Source organism: Anabas testudineus, chromosome 24 (assembly GCF_900324465.2).
Source record: "Anabas testudineus chromosome 24, fAnaTes1.2, whole genome shotgun sequence".
Lineage (NCBI taxonomy): Eukaryota > Metazoa > Chordata > Actinopteri > Anabantiformes > Anabantidae > Anabas > Anabas testudineus.
Genome location: NC_046632.1, coordinates 17,573,061 through 17,595,717, shown reverse-complemented (window position 1 = coordinate 17,595,717; position 22,657 = coordinate 17,573,061). Strand labels below are relative to the sequence as shown.

Genomic DNA, 22,657 nt, shown 5'->3' with positions numbered 1-22,657 from the left:
GATGACCTGCCTCGTCTGCTTGTTACAGAAGATTTAAGCTTTACACACTGACCACAGCCGCTCCAACCTGTCAATCACGCCACCCCGCCCCTCTGCTCTGCACTGACAGAGGTGAATGACGACAAGGCGAGAGGCCAGGAAAGACCACGTCCACATATACACTGTGAAAACCTCACTTTGGTTGAGACTAGACATTTAAAATACTTGCAAACCTTTCCAGTCGTATCATCTCTGATTAGAAATGCTTAGGAAGTTGTTCCACAGAATCAGAATAACAACCATGGGAAGTCGTTCATCTTGAAACCTGGACTTGTAGAAGGAATCTATGAAGTGGAAATGAAGTTTCGCCTGTGACGCTCTCATATCTACAAGTGCTTTACAAATTTTATTTCAAGTAAAGATTTCTTCTATCACAAACATCAGCGACTCTAATTCAGCCATTAGACTTGAAGAAATCACCTCTGCTGTTGCTCAATAATTTAAAGAAAGTAAATCGTTAAAGATCTAAAAAGACACAGAAACACAGGGGTTGGATGTTTTAAGGAGGTCTGAGGACACCTCTGATTACAAGCAACCACTTGATGCACCTGTTGGCAACAAGCTGATGGAATCATTGGTGAAATGTTGGAAGGAGTCAGCCATGATTTGAAATGAAGGACGACTGCACATTAAAAAATGGAAAACCTTCCTGCAGCTCGTGTGCTAGTTCAAACTAAATGTACAGGCTGCCTTTCCATTTCAAGTCCTCCATATTGTTTCCTGTGGGCCCCACTCCCTTCCAGAGGTGCTGCAGTCATCATTAAAACACAATCAAAACTGGCTGCACTTCAGACAACTGAACTAACATCTGGTTTCATCGTCAACTCAGTGTTTAAAACTGAGGAGGTGTGCAGACGCTCACTGTACAAGGTGAATCTCCTCTGACAGAAGATGCTCTGAGGGCTGAGAGGACTTTATCTCCACTGAAGTGCTGACATGATTCCACAGACCTTTTCAATGAGCCGGGGGTAAGAGGCCGGCGGTGTATTTGTGTCCAGGCGTGAAAATCTGCAGCGTGGCTTCTTCACATTCCCACATTGACCAGGTTTAGAGGGCAAACGTGAAGTGGGCTAAGGGATCATTATGGCCACTAGACCCTGCAGGAAAGTCTGTAATGGAAATGCAGAAATCTGAAAGGCACTAAAAATACCAGAAACACAGAATGTTTATTTGGTGCTTTTGGGGTTTCTGGTTTTTAATGTTACCTGATTTTAGATACGAACAGCAAAACAAAGATAAATAATCAAATGAATTTTAGTTTTCCAGATTAAAAACACAATAAACAGTTGAAGTGGAACTCGTTAAAACACAATCACACCAGCAGAAACATGTAGGATTGTAATTTAGCACTCTAATGTGGGTTCCTATGCTCCTATTGGCATTCTTCGTGTTACTGTGCTGCTACCATTGACTTCTACTGGTGGAAGTCATCGATCCCATTTGTTGTGCGTGAGCGTTCACGTGTCTGAACACTGTTTGTATCTGCAGATCACAGTCAGCTGCTGCTGTTCGGGGGCTCTCTCTGTGATTGGTCAGAGGTTAATTGATGCGGCTAATCACTCGATCAGTCCAGTCTCCATGGAAACCAGGACTGGGGCTCACGTACATGAAGGAGTTGGTGCCTTCACACCAGGCTTAGCTGCTGCTGCTGCCTTTAATTTAATGTCTACACCAGTAACTGCAGGACTGTTAAAGGCATTAAAGGACTATTCTGTCATTTTCTAGCTGCTGGTATAGCTAATATGCTGTTTCAAGTGTATTATTGATTGTACTTTTAAGTGGTGGAAGAAGTAATTACATTCTACACTTAAATATTAGCAACTAAATTTACTACATATGTCAAATGTCAGCACTTCATATTATTAATAAAATCTCCTCTGAGTTTAGAAATAGCCAGGAATAGTTTTTGCCTTGAGTTCCCCCCACACAGCCGCTCCTGCCAGGCCTCTTTGGACTTGAATACTCAAAATACTCCTAATGTTTTTTTAGGTAAAGTCATTTTAAATTAATTTTGAACTTATGCACCTCAAAGAAAACTAATAACAGCGTTATGGAATCTACTACAGTTTGTAGAATCACAGTAATTATGCTAAAAGACACAAATGTTTATATAGTTCAACATAAATGAATCAAATAGGTTTTTATTTCTGTCTAAACAGGACTAAATCATGTCACTGTCTGCGTCTGTGCTCAGGTCGTCTTGCATGTCACATGCATGTCACAAAGTGTATTTTTAGGCTTCAGGTCTGGGACAGTGCGGGACACCCAAAATTATTTTTGAGTAACTTGGCGAGTAATCATTTGTGTTTGTAGCAAAACGTAAGCTGCATGAAAAGTCAGGAGCTCGCCAAAATAATTAGGATTCATTCTCCGGAGATGAAAAATGCCTGCACAGTGTTTTTATGTATTCCAGTCTGGACTGTGGAGCAGTCACCAGCCAACATCTCGAGAGACACAGCAGAAAAAAAAATCATTTTATGACCAGAATAACACAAATTGTTCCTTGATGTAACGACGGAGCTGCTGCAGCACTGCACCTCCCTCCCTCCCTCCCTCCCTCTGTTCGGTTGTGGTGTTTGGTTTGAGCGCTGCTGCAGCATCACATCACACACCAGGTGTTTCTGTTTGTTGGCCTTGATAAAAGTTCTCTGCTGTAATAAAACACCGAACTGCTGTCTGACTCTGCCGCAAACATGCAGCTCACCTGGCTGCTGTGTGTGTGTGTGTGTGTGTGTTTATCTGGGTTCACAAACATTTGCCTGTGAGTCTTTGTGTTTGTTTGTGTGTAGCAGACTCTTCAGGCCTGAAACTAGAATATTTGTGGGAGCTGTGACATAAAACCAGGAATCATTTTCAGGATGGCAACAGGGTCCTCAGGTTGTTGGATCTTTTTTTAATTATTATGTCCAAATGGGAAATATCCTTTCTTTAAACCAACATATGTTGCAGCTTTGTAAATGATTTGACTTTTTGTCCTGGAGGTTCTGGAACTGTTGTGTCCTCTAGTTTCAGAATGACATGAACCTGACTTTTGTTTGTTGGGAGTAACGAACAAAGTCAAGTGATTTTATTATAGAACCACAGTCTGCAGAGGGAGACTCTGTCAGCAAAATGACTGTTGGCTCAACATTTTCCAACAACACTGAATGTGTGTTTCTCACCTTATAACCATCAGTCACTAACTTTATCCACCTGCTTGTTGTTGTAGTTGCTCCTACAGTTAACAGAAAGCACAATCCACAAACCTCTGCACCTTGAAATGTCTCCTTAAGATCATGCATGAAGCTTGATTCAGACAGAAACTGTTGCAACAGGCTTTAAGTTTCTTTCTTCCAGGTTTTTTTACCTGGACGTTGTTAAACTGGTTAGATGTGGCAAATAATACATTTTCTGTGCATCATCACTTACTTACAAGTCTCAAAAGAAACGATCAGTTAGAGACATCAGAGCATCTTTGTGTCACCAGTGTGAGGTAGTGTTGGCTGCAGCTCTCAGGTGTCTGTGCAGACATTAAATGACCCAAGTACAGCTTGTACATGTTTACGCTTCTCTAGAAAAGTGCAAAACTCTGCACATGTGCTTTTCTACATGTCTGTGTGCGTAATATTTGTGTGCATCTGTGAGGATACATGCTTGTATAGTGAAGTGTGTGTGTCTCAGTATAGAGGCGCTCTGAATCACATTGTACCAGACAGGCAGAGTGTCGGGCTGAATACTAAACAACAGGAAGCTCCTCTTTACACAGCGGCAATCCAGCCACATAGGACAGTGTGAGACACACACACACACACACACACACGAAGTATTTAGGCTTATGTTTTCTCTTTTGCTTCAATATTTCGGGCTGGGCTTGGGAATGAATAGCTTCCTTTTCTGGAAGTCATTATTACTAAACATAGCAGTATTGCACATTATCATATAGACACATGTAAAAGACTGATCTCCTGTGAAAGACAGCTTTATAGATTCTTCTGTTCTGATGCAACATCCTGCAGATTATACAGGAAACGATCAATACATACATATTACTGTTTGATGACATCAGCTGCAGTCACGATACACACTAAGTATTAACACCCTCAAAGTGGACAAATTATACCTAGTCCACACTTTTCTTACGTTTTCTAGTTTGCCCCCAGATTCGCTGCCCTGTAGCAAACACGTCTTTATCTTCTAAAAAATACTCTATGGGTTGTACGAGAGGGTTAAAAAATATCCTTGTGAGGACAAAGGCACTGGTTGTCCACTATGTCCTCAGTTCAGTAACACATCATGACTTTCCAAAAATGTCCATTAATGTCCTTAGTTTGCATAAATGTCCTGACAATCCTCACAGGTCCTCACACTCAAGGTCTAAAGCTGAAATCGGTCCTCACAAGAATAGAAAAGACACAGAGATGCAGAGGCAGACCCCAGCCTATAGAAACACACATTCATGAAGACACACACACACACACACACACACACACACACACACTCGGTGATGAGATTAGCACATCATCTGCACACACTCACACACTTACATGTATGCACTCATTGTAACACACACAGCGGCCCACTCAGTCATATACTTTCCAGGGAGGGGGAAGATTTTTTTATCGGCTGAGCGTTTCATAGCGAAGGGAGGGGGGGGAGACTGTGTTTGATGTAGGGTGTGTTGGAGCACGCTCAGTGGAGTGGCGGCCTCAGATGCACCCAGCTTCGGTATGCTGTGGGAACATAATGGCTGGGAGTTCAGGCGAGGCTGTCCAGAATTTACATTTATATTAACGCTGCAAACCTCCACCCCCTGAGCTGCAGTGCAGCTGAGGGGAGAGGAGCACACAGCGCTGCTGTGTTCACGTCTTTATCCTTAAACTGTTGTTGTCTTATTCTCTTTTATTTGTACATTGAAATGCTCCCATTGAGGTTTGTTGTGATTACTTCAGCTTAAAATGAGAATAAAAAAACTGTAATTTTGTTTTGATCATATTTATCAGACTGTAAAGAAACACCTATATACACCTAACATGTAAAATCACTTTACAACTATTATATTACATTAAATTAGTCATAATATACTTATTCTTATTTTAGTTTACTTATTCTGGGTTGCTGATTATATGAGGGATGGTTAACTTTTAGTAAATGTTGGAGCCCAAAACAGATCAGTTATGGACTTTGACGCAGATTGTCAGCAGAATGTAGTGTACGCTTCATATATACATATTTCCATGACATTATCATCACTAAAGAGAAACAATAAATATGCATCATGCATTCCCAAAGCCCAGGGAGACATCTCTAAAAGTCATGTTTTGTTTAACTGACATTAAAAAACACCCAACTATTTAATTAACCTCAAAAGTAACAGGAAAACTAAAAATTGTTGGTTAACTCCCTGTTGATTTTTTTAATTACCTGATATTTAATTAAAATATGAGGCACCACAGTGGACAAAGATGTGAAAACCACCAGTGTGGAAATGTACACCGTTACATTTAATTTACATCAGTGATGACAAAACAGCGATTTATTCTCGTGTGAATGTCAACACAGATTAAAATGGTCGTGTGTCTCGTGGATTATTTAACAGCAGGTAACAGCAGAAACCTTGACAGAAGAGAAACTTAGTTTTTTCTGCCAGTTGTGACTCTTTAGATACTCTAATACCCCCGATGAGCCCCAACTTCCGTTACTATGCAGAAAAGTTATTGGAAATTCAGAAGAACTTCACCATTGTAGCTGGGATTAAACAAACGTAGCTGATTCAAGTGAAGCTTGTAGCTTTGTTTCCACCATGAGTCGCTCCCTCGTTGCACTTTTTAAACATACAAAAAGGGAATTCAGGTGTTTTACATAATGCATTAAGAACATTAATATGGAAATGTTAATTAAAAGACATTTTTAGCATTAATTAATAAACTAAATGCCATGTTTGCTGAAATCTACCTTTTAGAGTCACAGTGTTGCTGTGATTATTCAACCAGGACAGTATCACATTATAACAGTAACTTTTTCCTATGCACCAAATGACCCTGACACCCGAATAATTATTTTACTTTACATCTATATATGTGTTCTTTGTACTGGAACTAACTGATTTTTACATTTCTGACACCAACACTCTGCGAACTGCTGATCCACTCTTACTTCCTGTTTATTTCCACATAAAGCCACTTTGACTGTAGCATACAAAGCTTCCAATCTCAAGTTAATAAATGCTGCAAATTACTTCTTTTATCGGTGTTGTTGGTCTTATTATGTGTCATCTGCAGGTTAAGTTTGCAGGTTACTGAAGTGTGCTTAGCTGTGAATCTGTAAAATCTCTCCGGAGTAACACCTAATTGACTGAATGAATGAAATGTCACATTTGTAAATATCAGTAAAAATATGTCGACTGTATTCGGCAGGAGGCACTCAAGTGTTTAAATGTCATTAGAATGTCAAAATTATATATCTCAGAGAGATAATAATGTCCGCGAGAAGTGAGCAGGCCAGGGTTCAGTGTCTCGCCCCGAGGAAACTGCAGAACAAAAAGCTGCTGACAGATTTGATTTCTGCAGCAGGAACCTGACGTCCAGCAGATGTAAGAAGTTGCTGTGTTTTCTGTTTGTGCAGATCATGACTCTGGAAGAAGGCTTCTGAAGTTTTGTTTGGTATAAAGACTCTTCAGCTACAAGACCAGCAACAGATCGAGGTGGTGCCGCACTGAGCTCCGACCAGGTACATTCAACAGTTGAATGAATTCTCTCCATGTATTGTTAAAGTAGAACAGTACGAGAAATGATCTTTAATAAACTAGTAGAGAAATACATCAACACACACGATGAGGGGCAGGTTGAAACCTACATACATGCTTTTATTAAGGTTATTGTGACTGTACCTGTGTGATCTGTGTCTCCTGTTTTTTTTTTTCCTGTATTTTAAGAGAAGTTAAATTTAGAAAGAAAAAGTAGAAAAATACTGAGTAAAATAAGTGCCTGGTGAAAAATGTGATTATATTTCAGTCAAAGGCAGTGGAGAAAATAAAAAGTTTTAATAATAAATAGTTTTAGGGGTAAGATAGTTGCTAGGGTGTTGTTAAGTTGTTCACAATGGTTGCTAAGTGACTACTTGGTTGCTAAGTACCAGTTCAGAGCATGGATGAGAAACTTGCATATCAGATCAAAAAAACATCCACTGTGTAAGTTGTTCAATGGCAAATTCTTATTTAATAAAACTCATCTGCCGCATGGGTTTTATAGGTTTGGCCGTTAGAACAAAGCCTGGAGGCTTCATGACGGGTAGTTGGTGGTTACTAGAAGTAGTTAAGTTGTTCTAACTCATTCCTAAGTGGCAGCTTGTTGGTTGCTAATGTGCGCTGCTATGATAAATGTAATTTTTAATCTGGTGGTCTCTAAGGTGACTGCAGTACGGTAATGGTTTGCAAGTGGCTGCTTTGTCACTGATATGGCTTTCCAGTGGCTAATGTACTGTGGGTTCGGTCTGTAATGAATAAAAATGTATTTTCTCATGCAGCTGTTACAGTCTGGATTGATGGCTCTTTTTTCCTAGATGGAGGTGAATGCAGTTGAAAAACGCCATCGAACAAGATCCAAAGGAGTCCGAGGTGTGACCCTGTTTTATTTACAACATTACTCTGTTGTCTTGGTTTAAACAACATTATTTTGATTTCCACAGGTATTATTCACAGTTTTTATTACAGCATCACTCATTTGTACAAAATGTAGGATGATTAACCAAATGGACATTCAGTACGTTAATCTTTGTCCGACTTTAAAATATAATTGAAGTTCTGAGCAAACATTTTGTTCTGTCTTCTGTCTGCAGCCGCTGTGGAAGCAGTAACACAGGAGTTATTCAGGTAGGCCACTGTTTTTAATTATGATTAACATGATATCTTCAGTCAGTTCTTGGAATGTGAGCCTACCGTAACTTGGTGTTCCAGTATGTTTCCAGGCACATGTGTCCGTTTAAGCGACTGCAGTGATGGAGAAACCCTGAGTCTTTTTGCTAATCTGTGGTGCATGAGATAGTCCTGTTTCCACTTCATAGACAACCTAAGTAGCCCATTAAGGTGCCACCAAATTTAGAAAGAAGTTCTGTGCTAAGGACGTGTCCCATCGCTTGCTGTAGTCCCACAACTTGCAGGCTTCATAGCTAATCAGGCAAAGTGAAGAGACCAAGGCACCTTATTAAACCTACAGATACAGACTGAGGGGAAAAGTGAGATGGACGTCAAGTGAGATAATGATGTTGCAGCAGATACAGCTGGGAGTGCATCAGTAAAGGTGGAGACAATCCTAAAAGTACCCATACTGCAATTTAGAGTGAGAATTATGAATTGAAATGTTCATATTATTATGTAGGCTGCTCATAATTCAGACAATGGAGTCTACAAGCCATACTGTAGGGCCGTAAAGACATATACTACAGACGCTACACTGGATTCCTGAGCTGAACATGAGGGCAAACGGGGTAAATGGATTTTGTAATCCTGAGAGAAAAGCATGACATTATAACATACAGTAGTGGGTCAGCAGTGGGCCATGTTATTATGCTACTCAGCAGCTCATTACATTGCCAGTCAAATTCCACCAATTATTTATTACATTTTGATGACTTACTACATTTAGCGTAGTGGCTGGAGAAACACACACCAGCCGCTGCTGAACGGAGTTTCACTGCTACCTGTGTCTGTGAAGGGGGAGTTTCTGCTTCACTTAATCTCATTTAGTAAAACTGACAAATATTGGTACGTGCAGCAGATTATGGTTGAACCTGATTTGATCCAGGTCAGCGCTTTACTGTAAACAACATGTCCTGTTTCTGCTGCACGAGCCCCAAACAGAGGAGGAGAAAACTCAGCATGCTTCACCCGGAATTCAAATCTGACTGGTGGTGGCGAGCGCTGTGCACTCAGGGCCAGACACAGACAGAGAAGCTTTGAAGTTAGTGGTAATGATCCAAATGAGTCATAGTGTAAATACTGTGAAAGGCTGTAAGTACTGTACTTCATGAGCGGTCATTAAATATCTCCATCAGTTTTATTTTTCCTTATGTTAATCTGACTAATCTGCAGCGAGGACATACAACATTGTCAATGTGGTTGGAAAATGAAGAAGTGTCTGTAATAGTAAAAGTCTTATAACTTTAAATTTCTACTAATACTCTTCTGAGTCAGTGCTGCAGCTTTTGCTTCTAACTTGCTCTTGTCCTGCTAACTCAGGTGACTAATGAGTAAGACTAGAGGCCAGATTTTCTTTAGACCTACTGTAGACATAAAAGGTCCCCTAAGCATCGTTAGTAATCTTTTAGTTGTATTTCTGAGAGACCATAAACCAGTCAACACATTCGTCCAAACCTCTTGGTTAGATTTCATTGGAATCTCCCATTTAATTAGGACCGATCCATGCAACCAACAAAATCATTAAGATGCTGCAACCCTCCCATTTTTTATGGGCTCGGGACCGACCCCCAGGGTCGTCCTTGGTGCCTCGGATACACATATATACCTAAAGTATGTATGTGTACTGTAACCTTTGACTTTGCCTGGCTTCTTCTTGTCCACAGTGCCCACTGCAGTGTTGGAGAGCAACAAGAACTAGGCTCACACACACGAGTATGAGCACTTTGATTATTGTGGATGGCGAGCATCCTCCTGCAGAGGAGGTTGTGCACTCTAACTGCAGGAAGCAGGTTCTGGCCTTAAGGATATTGACATAGAGAAGTCCGATTTCCTGATTTGAAGAATCTCACCACAGAAAAAAAAACATTTTGTATTTTAGAGAAAAGAAGGATTTAAAGACTCAGAACAGGAGGTAGTTAGGGTTAAGATTACAGTGCTGCGTGACTGTAAAGAGTGTTTGACATCGTACTGAGGGAGTGAAGACGGCACACACACACACACACACACACACACACACATTTTTGTATGGCATTCAGTGTGAGGAGACTCATTGACATTTCCCCCCTACTGATACATAATCCGTGTTAATCTACTCTGTTTTAATTTAACCTAAACCTAAACCTAGTTCTAAACCTTTGTAACAATGTCTGTTTAAAATTCATGCTGGTCCTCACACACACACACACACACACACACCTGAGATCAACAAAGCAGCACTATCGGTCTCTGCTCCACACTAACTGATGAGACTCCTCACCTTGAGCACCACCTCCTTCTCCTCCTATGTCTCTTCATGTTTTTCCTTCTTCACTTTCTTCTGTTCTTCTTCCTTTTTTCTTTCCCTGCTGTCGTGTCAACTCTCCACCTCTCCACCTATTTTCCCTTCTCTACTGTACATTTCCTCCTTCCCTTCATACAGTATGTCCACTTCCACCTTTTTCTCCTCCCCTTCCTTGTTGTCCTCCTCTCTTTTTTCCTCACCTCTCCTCCTTTACCTGTACTTTAATCTTCTTCACTTCTCTTTACATTCTTTATCTCCATCATCATCATTCTCTTCCTCCTCCACCCATTCCTCCTCTGCCTCCCTGCACTCGTGACGCTCACCTCTATCTTTGTGCAGCTCTCATTTTAGCCTGCAGTAACATGGTGTATACATCAGTTGGCTTAGGTGATGTTGGGTGGAGGGTGGGCGGTGCTCTTCAGTTTCAGGGTCAGAGGTTGTGGGTGCGGAGTCCCTGAAGCCAAGCGGCGTGCGTTGGCCGATGGTCTGCCTGACTTCAGGGCAGAGCAGCCTGAAAGCTGCAGCAGCGTGACTCAGAGCTCTGGAGAGCTCTGCTGCCGACTGCAGCCACGATACAAAAACTATCCAGACAGAAACACTTGAACCTGCTGCTGAATGAAAGCTGAATGTTGATGTTCTCCAAGTTCAAATCGACGCAGTTCATCTTCATCCCCAACACAGTCTTGTTCTAAGTCTTAAAGACTTGAAGTTCTTCACTTTGTGCTAATCTAACACAAAACAGCTTCAAGGTTTCAACGACAGAAAGAGAATTGAGAAACGAGACCAGTGAGACAGTAGAATACAATCCAGACGGACGGTTAGTCATAGAGCCATGATTTTAAAGATGGATCCAAGTCACCTGCATCTCATAGATACTGTGCAGTTAACTGTATGTATTGCTGTACATGTTTTAACTGTGTGTTTCCTCTTCAGCTGTCCCACCCCAGGCTGTGATGGCAGCGGTCACGTCAGTGGGAAATACGCCAGACACCGCAGGTACGAACACAGGATGTGCTGGTTATTAATCCATAAGTCGTGCTGGATATTTGTAAGATCTAATACTTTGTTTAACCTATTTGAGCTGCTAATGCTCATGAAGTCATTGTGACCTTTTAAAACATCTTACACACACATCTGCATTGACCCGACACGCCAGATGTTTCTTTGCGTGTTACCTTCTTATCAGATTTAGCTTCTAACTTCTTCTTACAGCAAATCTACTGTGATCGTCCTCTGAGAAAAAGCTCCACATACATGTAACTGTCTCTTTGGAAAAGATGTATTTATGTCTATTTTGTCCAAAAGTAACCAGAACCTGGTTCTTTCAGGATGTCTCGGGGGAAATCCATGCAACACTTGCAGTCATTACTTTTTCTTTCAGAACAACATGGCTTAATACAAATGTGAACCATGTTCTAGGTCTTATTTCTCTGGGGAAGTGAACGGCAACAGGAGAAACACTGAGTGACTCTGAGAAGTTACATGTGCACAAAAGTAATCCAAACACAGTCAGAGCGAGTTTTTTGTGTCTTTAAACTACAGACTGTCAACATACTAAAGCTGCACAGTGCAAAATATTCTTCTGCTGCAGCTCACAAGAAATAAACTACAGAACATCAGAGGAGCACAAAGAAGGAATTAATTTTAAATACTGTACGCTGTAACTCTCGTCGCTTGACTGACGACGTTTGAACCTCAGCTGAACTTTGGGGTGCATGTTGGCCTCCATTCCTTCCAGTGTAATCATGTTCTAGACGAGCGTGTTTAAAGAAAGAGGCGGTTACAGACCTTCTGTAACATACATGACAGGATGGACATCAATATTAAAAAGACCAGCTTCAAACCGTTAATTTAAAATTAAGATGATGATGAAAGGAATGATTTATCTTTTCTTTGCAATAAGTCTATAGAGCATAATGTTAATAAAAATAAAACATCAGAGGAAATACAAGTTAATATTTAGATGAACATGATGAATGTAATGTGTTAAAGAAAGTACAGACATTTTCTTATTGGACTGTAAAAACCTTTTTAAGGAGGTAAGGCTGGCTATAGTCCTGGCTGTGGGCTTCAAACGTCTCAATCTGAAGCCACAAAACCAAATGAGCACATGTCACGGTTTCAAACCTCCAGCCCAGTAAATCCACCGCTCGGTGGCAGGACCACAGATAGAAAACCAATCAGGCCAAGCTCGGAGCGAATGTGATGTCCATCCTGCCGCGCTCCAGCGCTCCAGGCTGCAGGATGGATCGCTCCTGCCTCAGATCTTTGTCGCCTTCGGAAACAGTGAATTACCAACAACGCAGGGGACCACTGCAAGAAGGGACACTCTGTATGAGTCATTTCAGCTTGTGTTGAACGTTCAACTCTGTGGAGTCTGTGGGGTAAAAGTGCAGGTGGGAAACATGGTATTATACACTGTATACAGAAATATGTATTCACTAAAAAGGAATTCATCAAGTACTAAAGTAAATATCGTATTCATTCATTATAATATATTGGTCCATTTTCCCCCTAAAACAACGTAGATCCACTAAAACTGTATAAAACAGATTAAATATATATCCAAACCGTAGTTGCACTGAAGCAGAAGTGGTCTACAGAGGTTTTCACTCGACTAAAATAATGTTGGAAGCCTGATTTTGAGACAGTGGAGGAGAAAATTGAAGTATTTTTCATTATTTAGGTAAAAAAGACTCAGATTTAAACATCCATTATAAAATCAAAGTGCTTGCTGAGATGTTCTGAGGTTACTTTGGAGTATCTCTACGGTATTGGTTTCAGTTTAGAGGCTGGAGTATAGAGGTTGTACGGCTCAAGACAGCGGCGGTTTGACGTCTGCGGTAACAGAAACATAACGAGATGGGCAGGATGGCGAATCGCTGGCAGAGCAGACTGATGCTCCAACGTCAGGCTCCAAAATAAGAGCTTAAAAACCCAGAAGAAAAATCACACCTTCATATAAATATGCAGATTTTTGCAGAATAACACATGATATCAGTGGGAGAACAAGGAGTGAGAGCTGATTTAAACTGTTTTAATCCATTTTCTATACTGTGTGTCTTCACATTATTGCTGTGGGCTAAAGGGCTGCAACAAATCTAGAACCTAGAACCTTGTGATGGCTTTAAAGTTCCTTATCGACACTGGACACAGAACGAACAGACTCAACTCAGGACTGTTTTTCTCTGCATCATCTGAAAATCTGGGAAAGGGGAAGTAAAGGAAAGAGCCAGAGACAGACAGACAGAGAGACAGACAGACAGAGAGACAGACAGACAGAGAGACAGACAGACAGAGAGACAGACAGACAGAGAGACAGACAGACAGAGAGAAGTAGGTCGTCTGCTGGTTCCTCTCTGGGGGGCAGACGGCTGAATTACTTAATCAGCAACTCATCAGCTGATCACAGACGTGTAGAGTGAACAAAGGTCTGATTTTACAAAAACACAGCAGAGGCAGAACGCTGCATCAGTCTGTGCAGCACTAAACATGTTTCCACAGACAAATCAAATACGTCTGAATGATTTTACTGAGAATTCCGATTTTACATTTTTATAAACGACTTCCCAGTCAGATAAAAAGATGGACAACCGTTCCTTCAGAATGTGTTTAGCTGAAAGTCCGGTGACAGAAGTGGATCATCCAACAACTCCAGTGATGATGTGGTGAAAAGGTCTGATTGTTCCTCAGTGCTACAAATATTTCTGAAGCCTGTTAGTGTTGAATGGAAGCTAGCCACTTTAGCAACATGCTAATGCTGACATCAACAAGTAACCTACATAATAAACAGAAACACGGCTTCAGGTTTGACTGTGCTGCACACACACACACACACACACACACACACACACACACACACACACACACACACACACACACACACACACACACGTCACCTGGAATGATCCCTCCATCTTTTACCTTATAGGCTGTCAGGCTGCCATCTCGCTTGTATGTGTGTGTGACCTCGGCCACCTTGCTCTCTCCCGCCAATTAAAATTCCAGTGGTAATTAAAGCACATCAGAAACGAGGGAATGCTGCAGACAAGGGCGAGAGACTACGCATGGTAATTATGTGGAGAGAGAGAGGGAGGGGGGGTTCACACATCACATTTTCTCTTCTTCTAAACTGATCTGCTGCAGTGTGAAATGATACATTATGAATGATTATGTCTGTGTGTTTAATCAATCGCATTCATGTAACAATATTATTATCAGTAAACTGGGTTTTAAAAGGTGGAGATCATTTTATTTTAAGATTTACATTTTTCCAACATTTAATGAGGAAAGTACGATTACATCGACTTCTACAGAGAGCGCGAGTGAGTTACTTCAAGTCCATTTATAGCTCTGTTTTTCTACAGAATTAGTCACCTCAAACGGTCCTTAGTTAACCCTGAGAAAACCAGCTCAATGTGTTTCTCTATATCGTTAGTGCACAAACAGAGAGTGAACTGAATCATCTGTAAAGCTGCCAAACTACCACTGCCATTAAATGTCGTGACGAAGATCTCTGAGGACACTTGGGATCAATTTGTCTCCTCAAACACATGGAAGTGCAATTTCTTGGTAGACACCTGACATGGACAGTTGGCGGCACATCATTAGGTTTATGTGGACAGCTGGAGCCCCATTTTTTATCTAATTCCCTATTTTCTCTGTGTGGTCACTTGATTGTCTTTTTGTGGATACCTGGAAGTACATTACTGTGCATTTGTGACACTGAGTCTATTATTGCTTCTACTAAGACTCGAGTTCTTTTCATCTCTATTGGACAATTGGTTTGACAAGGACAACTGGAGTTCATTGATGTCTCTATGAGGACACTTGGAAGTGCATCATTTAGTCTACATGGACACATGACAGTGGACAGATTTAATCAATGTGTGCTTCTACGTGTACACCTACTTTATGAGTACATCTAGTGTCCATTATTGTTTTTTATACCACCTCAACTTATCAACCAACAAAGAGAGAGTGTGTCTGCAGTCAGTTTAACCCATGGTCATGTCAATTTCACCAGTCACTTAACTGCTATGAGAGCCTGAAGCATCAGTCTTGTTGCTACGGTTACGTGCAGTTTCATTTACCTTGAACAATTATTTAAACAAGAACTACATGTGAGACCAACACCTCGTGTAACTGTGTTATAAGACGTCAGTTTAAATTAGTTTTGTCAAATTGCTGTCGACTTCTTCATTAACGGACACAGGCTGAAGGATTTGATTAGCAGTAATTTGAAACACCATCTATAAAAATCTGGATTCTTTGTGTCAACGAAGAGCGATACAGGCGACAGAGTGATAATTACATATAGGTGTGTGTGGTTAGGTGAGATCATTGCCTCTGGCAACGCCACATGCCAACACTCATCACCGTGGTAACGTTTTGGCACCAGGGCGGGGGAAGTTGAAGGGGTGTGTATCTGCATATATCTATATCTGTACAGAAATATATATTGAGAGATTGGGTGCTGGCAGTGAGACGGTGGGGGGGGGGGGGGGGGTTGAGCGACACAATGTTCACATCCTATACTAGTGGTTGCCATGGGAGACAGGCTGCATCCCTCCTGGTCCTCATACTGCAGCAACTGCACAGTGCTGTCGCCATGGTGACATCCTCCAGAGAGTGAGAGAGAGAGAGAGAACGTGAGGCAGAGAGAGGTAAAGTGAAAGAGAGAGAGAGAGACAAAGAAAGGTAGAGAAGGAAGAAAGAGAAACAGGAGAGAGAGAGAAACTGTGACTTTGAACTCCCCATCCCACCCCCAGCCCACCGCCCCTCTCCCCAACTCATTCATTACCAGGGACAGCACTAACTGTGTCTGAAGAAGTTATAGATCCCTGCAGGGTGATGTGGTGAAATGCTGTGATTGGTCCCTCAAACCAGAAGGCTGGCTGTTAGAAACCCGAGTGAATAAAAAGATAAAGCGGAAATTTTATGACTGTGGAGCCTAAATTTCCAACACGGGATTCAAAGTACACATAATTATTTGCTTTGTACCAAATCCATACTAGTTACTAACTGGATACTCTATGCTTCATGTAGTAATTCATTTAGTATACAACATTTAGTATACAAGTAATCCATTTACTCTACAAGAAATTATTCACTGCTGGATGTCAATCGAACCACAACTCTGAAACTGTCAGTTGAAGTTATTTTTAAAAAATTATATAAAAAAATTTATTCATTCTTAATTTTGCTTTATTCATGTCATAATCACAGATTTTATTATGTTGCATTTTAGAAGTAGTTTATCTTTATCGAACATTATGATGTGAAGAATCCTCTCAGCCTCTCTAACACCAGTTATTCTGCTGCTGTTGCATTTCTGAGACGTCACCGAAGACATGTTTGCTGCTCTACATTAACACATTTGTGATTTTCAAACTGATTAACTCATTTTGTCAGTGTTGCTGTTGTCTTAATTATAGGAAGTCAAATGCATGTGTTCTTAGAAAGAATAGGAAACATGTAAATATAGGCCACACATAAAAACAGAAAATATATTTGAAATTTGAACTCTTTTCCTGAAGCAAAGGCATCCTGATCTAAAACATTTAATAGCAGTGGACAGTGGTTAGCACAAGTTCCTCATAGGTCTGGTTTTCCCCTGGTTTTCCTCCACACGTTAAAGACATGTTGGTCAGGTTAATTGCCAACTCTAAATGTGAGCACCAGCGTTGTGAATGAAAGTGCGACCAGTTGTCTGTCTCTATGTTTGGCATATCTGATAAATGGATTATAAGAATAATACAAATAAGCACTTTGTTTATATATTTTCCATTTATTATTATTATTTCAGTTACGGTGATATAGTTTTATCCGAATTGGATGCAGTGTGTTTTTAAATGCTTTTTCTTTAAAATATTTCAAGTCTAGCCTGTCCTGTGGAGTTCCACCATAGAGAAACAGGTCTTAGTACTCTATTGTTTTTTTTGTCAGGTAACTACTGTTTTAAAATATAGTTTGTTTTTTTTCAGCAGACCAGACAAGACATTCTCATCTTTAGGACTAATTTCTCCTAAACTTTAGCAGCAGAGATTCATCAAAAACACTTTGGTTGATGCATACTGATCCCTTCAGACATTACATCTGAAGATGAAGGGGTATTTAAACATTTTCAACCATTTTTTTAAAACTATTTACATATTCTAAAGTGTTGTTGTGCTTTTTTTTTACTCTATTATTACTGTTTTTTGTCGGTTGCTGTTTGTTTGTCTCTCCCATATTTTAACCTTCTCTTTCCTGGGATGTTCTGACTTCAGTAAAATGTTAAACATTTGTCACCTCCTCCAGCTTACCCTCAAAACACAAAGTACACTCTTTCATATGGAAATGGACTAATTGATTTCCTAAAATCCACATTAGAGCCTTGTATAATTGTGCTTGCTGTTTTGGAGCAATTAAAGTAGAATTTTCCCAACAGTTAATGACTATTATGGGATTTGCGTAATTGAGGCCCCGGTTGAATAAGCTTTGGTTTTTTTAGAGGCTGATTCTCCTGCTCAGCGAGAGAAACTAGAAATCCACTACAGTGTCTACATGTGATGCACCGCAGACAGTCGCAGCGCCTTGACCTTTGACTTTCACAAAGCCATTCCTTCTCATGACTCTTGTGGCTACCAAAGTCATTGTGACCTCAGAGGACAGAAACAGACAAAGAAATAAAAACAGTTTTTCTTCGAGCTAGTACACATCTTTCAACATAAAAACACTATTATTCAGGCAAATCACAAGCTCCATGTAGATCTGATATCGCTGTTAGTGTTCAGCTTGGTGACGTCGGGTCTCAACATGCAGTGCTTTATGGTATGTCTAAATAGCAAAACGGTTTTCCTCCATTATCCTAACCACTTTTCCCATTAAGGGTTGCTGGGGTGCGGGAACCAATCCCAGTTGTCACTGGGTGAGAGGCAGGACACACGATGGACACGAGGACACTGTGTTGTTAAGATTTTGTTTATTTCCTTAATCGTCTTTTAATTCACTGAATGAACTAAATCACACACAAAATGAAATTTCACTGCACTCTAATGTGACATTTACTTAATTCTTTCTCAGGTACTGTAATTTTCTCCTGTTTTTGCCAGTGATTAGACAGGTTGAAACATTCACAATAAGTGCCATCACACATAGCAATATAGTGTCAAACAGTGGTGGGTCATTAATTCACAGTGGTTGGTGCGCTTTGATGAAACTCAGAACAAACACACTTAGATTTCATAGTCCACAAAGTAACACAGTGTGCTGGTGCTCAGGACTATACAGTACACGCAGATAGGTCTTAGTTTTATAATTTATATGATTAGAAACGTGAAAGTCTCAAGATTTTATGACTGTAGACAAGATTCATACAGATTTGTGATGACTAAATAATCTTTTTCCAAAGGGTCTGGATCTGTCCACCAACAATTAGAATGTCTTTAATGAGAATGGTAGTTTTCAGATGTGGCGCCCACAACTAGAGGGCATCTTGAGTTTCTCTTGCTGTCATGTGGTCAAATTTACTGAAATAACGGGAAGATATTTGCATAGCAGTAGATGCAAATACCTTTTCATGCAGCGCTTTTGGTAGCATATCTATTCTCATTTTAATGACTTTTATTCATGATATGCTACATGTAAAAGAACCTACATTCTCTGCCAGCATTTGAACTAAACAAAAGGCTGTTCCATAGTTAACATTGGCAATATTGTTGTAAAGTTGCTCAATGACACTATAAAATACATTAAATGAAAAATAGACGGGCAAGTTCGCCATCTAAGCTGGCTCAAGTCAAATTGGTCCGTGTGTGTGTGTGTCTGCCACATTGAGGCTCAGACTAATTTGACTTGAGAGTAGAGTTACCAGTGGACGGGTGAGCTTCAGGCCAGTGAAGCTGAAGATGAAGTTGCTGAAATGTTTAATTATTAAATACAAAAACAAAGATCTGATCCACTGATCATGTGCGTGCCCTCTTTCTTGTCTCAGCGTCTACGGTTGCCCTCTGGCCAAGAAGAGGAAAGCTCTGGAAAAACAGCCTCTGGAACCAGCTGCCAAGAGAAGGTCCTTCCTCACCTCCTGCCCTGGCGAAGAGGACGCCCGTGCCTATGTTAGCTATGAGAACGAAGCCATGGAGGTGGGAGACGTGGAGAAGGAGCAGGGCGAGGTAGTGGAGGAGGACGAGGAGGAGGAGGATAGAGAAGGAGATGAGGAAGAAGATGGGGAGGTGGAGGACGAGTTCTCAGAGGATAACGAGGAGCAGGGAGAGGAGGAAGAGGACGAAGAGGAAGAAGAGGAGGTAGAGGTGGAGAGAGCGGACACGACAATGGGAAGAGAGCGGGCGGAGGAGGAGGAGGAAGAGGGGATGTACGAGGAGGAGGAAGAAGTGGACGATGGTGATGATGAGGAGGAGCAGGAGGACGAGGGAGAGGAAGACGAGCAAGAGGAGGAGGAAGAGGAGGAACAGAATCGTCAGCATGGTGAGTCTGCTGTTCTTCACGCTGCTCTGTGCGATTGATTAATGAATGATTTCCATAGATGTTCACCTTTCTACAACAAAATGTTTGTCCAGTGTTTTATCATCTGCACGCATACACAACGTGCTCCTCATCCTGAGTCCAGGAGCTGCAGACATGCAGAATCCCGATTGTATAGAAGTGCATGTACACACCATGCACCCTTACTGAAGTAGGATGAAAGCTTTAGTTAGGGTTTGATTAAAACCCACACGAGCAGCACACTCTCTTTCTCTGCAGACTTTTTGGCTCAGAGTCACACAACTTACTCATTTGCACATGTGATCATTACTAAGACGGATGGAGGCCTTTGTCATTTCTGTTCTGTCTGTGCCAGATGCTTAAATATCCTGTGAGCTTTGTAGGTTGATCTATAAAAGTTACATCATGTTTGTTAAGGACACCTACAGTTTAACATTATGGCAACTGGATAAATCATGAACCGCTAAGTGATGTTACAGACTCCATGTTTGGAAGGGGCTCATATTCTCCTGTTCTCAGTAAAGCTGGTGTCCACTCGTGGTTGCAGTATGCAGTGGGAGAGGAGAAAGTGATGAGAGCTGCTGAGCCCAATCACTGGTAGACCAGATGCTCTGTGCTCTCCCTCCCAACACATTTCCCTCGATTCCCCCCCAACACCCCCCGTGTCCTCAATCGCTTCTGACAGCGCTTCACTAATAATCGGGAGAGGAGCTCTGCTGAGTTATTAACTTCCACCCTCCCTTCCCAGTTCCCAGCTCCTTGTCTCGGCGGACGTGTCAAATGCGCTCTGCCTCAGCTTCTCCTCCTGAGGATATTTATGGCTCCTGAATCGGAACACCTCACACGCCTCCCTTTTCAATTTCTCTGCTCTCATTCACTGTCGCTGTCCCCAAAATCAACAGAGAGGCTTAGCGGGGAGAGCGGTGCTGCTCTGCACCGCTCCTGGTTGTGTGTTTTTTGTGAGTAAACAGTGGATGATAATTGGGAGGGATTCAGCTAATGTATTCAGAAATATATGAGAAAAACTTGGTTTGATCAGCGTTGCTGAGTTGATTACAGGCTGTAAAAGCTTCATTTCCTTTTCATCTGCAGGATTTTGATTCTATAAATGAACCAAAAGTCATATTCCATTTCCTCTTTTATTTTTGACCAATCAGCCAATCACCTTCTGTTTATGTTGTTTACCATGCAAAATACTGATGAAACTTTTATGATTGGTAAAAACTGGCTTTTACATTATGTTAGATGGGTTTAGTTTTAAAATCCAAACAATTCAAAGCCTGAGAGGTTTGTTTTTTTCTTCCCAGCAGTAGAGAACCACTACAAACCCAGCATACAATCAAAGCTTATCTCAATTCAGAAGGACGACAACAACAACAACAGCTGCAGCGCTGGTAACGGCACCGGAGAGGAGTACGAGAACTATGACGAGCTGGTCGCCAAGTCGCTGCTCAACCTGGGCAAGATCGCAGAGGACGCTGCCTACCAGGCCATGACCGAGTCAGAGATGAACAGCAACTCCTCCAACAGTGCTGGGGAGGATGAAGATGACGAAGACGACGACGGCAGTGAGCAGGGCGACAGGAAGGGCGAACTGAGCGTGGACCTGGACAGCGACGTGGTCAGGGAGACGGTGGACTCCCTGAAGCTTCTTGCGCAGGGTCACGGTGCCATGCTGCCTGAGGACGGCTACCCAGAAGGCACCATGGTGGACGACGGCAGCCATGCCAACGGGCGGCCCGGCATCGGGGTCAGGGTTCAGGCAGAGGAGAGCGAGGAGGAGGTGTGTCTGAGCAGTCTGGAATGTTTGAGGAACCAGTGCTTTGACCTGGCTCGGAAACTGAGCGAGACACAGCCGTCTGATCGCCCCGGCCTGCACGCCCTTCACCACGAACTCCAAAACGCAGCAGACCAGCAGGTGCTGCATCACCTGAACAGGTACATCACCTTTGTTGTCTTGCTGCCTCTATTTTAATCCACGTGTTTATTTTATATACTGTATATTTAAGACTGCAAGATTGCGTCACTGATGAAATGTTGCAGTTCAACTATTAGTAGTTTCTGATTTTGCAGAAGTTGTGGAACAAAAACGTTTTTATCTGTTCAGGTTAAAGAAGGGATAATTAGTCTTGATTTTAAAAACACTGGAACTAGGAGTGATGGAAGAAGAATCGAATTCCTTTTCTTGAGTGAAAGTAAAAATTCCACCAATTAAAGTTAGTGAATTAGTGAGTAAGTTAGTAAAAGTCTAGTATTAGTATTTTTGTATAAAGAGTAAAAAATGCAGCAGAATCATACAGTATATGATTCACGTGTGAGCGTCAGTTGTAGTTTGGGATTCAGACTACTACAGCTTCTTCTTTGGCTCTTGTTGATATACTGTACAGATAACTTTTACTTCTTAACCTGTATACATTACAGGTATGACAGCTGCCAGCAAGGTGCACAGGAGGAGCCCAGGTCTCTGGAGCGTAGCTACTCCGACATGGTGAACCTGATGAAGCTGGAGGAGCAGCTGAGCCCGGCGTCCCGAGGCTACCCAACCAGCTGCAGCCAGGAGGGCGACGAGGACACCACCTCTGTGGCCTCTGACCGCTCGGATGAGACCTTTGACATGGCCAAGGGAAACCTGTCGCTGCTGGAAAAGGCCATCGCCTTGGAGTCGGAGAGAGCCAAGGTCATGAGAGACCGCATGGCTTCAGACCACTCGGTGCCCCGTCGGGATCACCATCATCATCGCGGCCACGGTGAGCACAGCCCGAGGCTGAGCAGCGCTGCAGAGGAGCGCAAGTCCAAGATGCACCATGATGGGTTAAAGAGGGCGTATTACCCTAAAGGTAGGCAGCAAACCCACACATGGTGACCCTGCTGATCTGGATTCAGATTTTAGTTTCAAGTCTAAAGTTTTAAGACCGTGTTAGTTAAAAAAATGTCTGACGAACATTTCCAGCTCTATAAAT

At 41.8% G+C, this 22,657-nt stretch overlaps 1 protein-coding gene across 2 annotated transcripts in view; it reads left to right on the top strand.

The window, feature by feature from the left end:
• Positions 1–22,657, top strand: part of myt1la (myelin transcription factor 1-like, a) — a 49,975-nt gene that overhangs the window by 5,622 nt on the left and 21,696 nt on the right. For both annotated transcript variants that reach the window (XM_026341465.2, XM_026341466.2), the window contains exons 2-8: positions 6,640–6,744; positions 7,576–7,630; positions 7,852–7,885; positions 11,145–11,207; positions 19,189–19,679; positions 21,008–21,635; positions 22,119–22,534. In XM_026341465.2, coding sequence (XP_026197250.1) covers positions 7,576–7,630; positions 7,852–7,885; positions 11,145–11,207; positions 19,189–19,679; positions 21,008–21,635; positions 22,119–22,534 — 1,687 coding nt within the window. In that variant the 5' untranslated portion in view covers positions 6,640–6,744. The remainder of the gene's footprint in view (positions 1–6,639; positions 6,745–7,575; positions 7,631–7,851; positions 7,886–11,144; positions 11,208–19,188; positions 19,680–21,007; positions 21,636–22,118; positions 22,535–22,657) is intronic.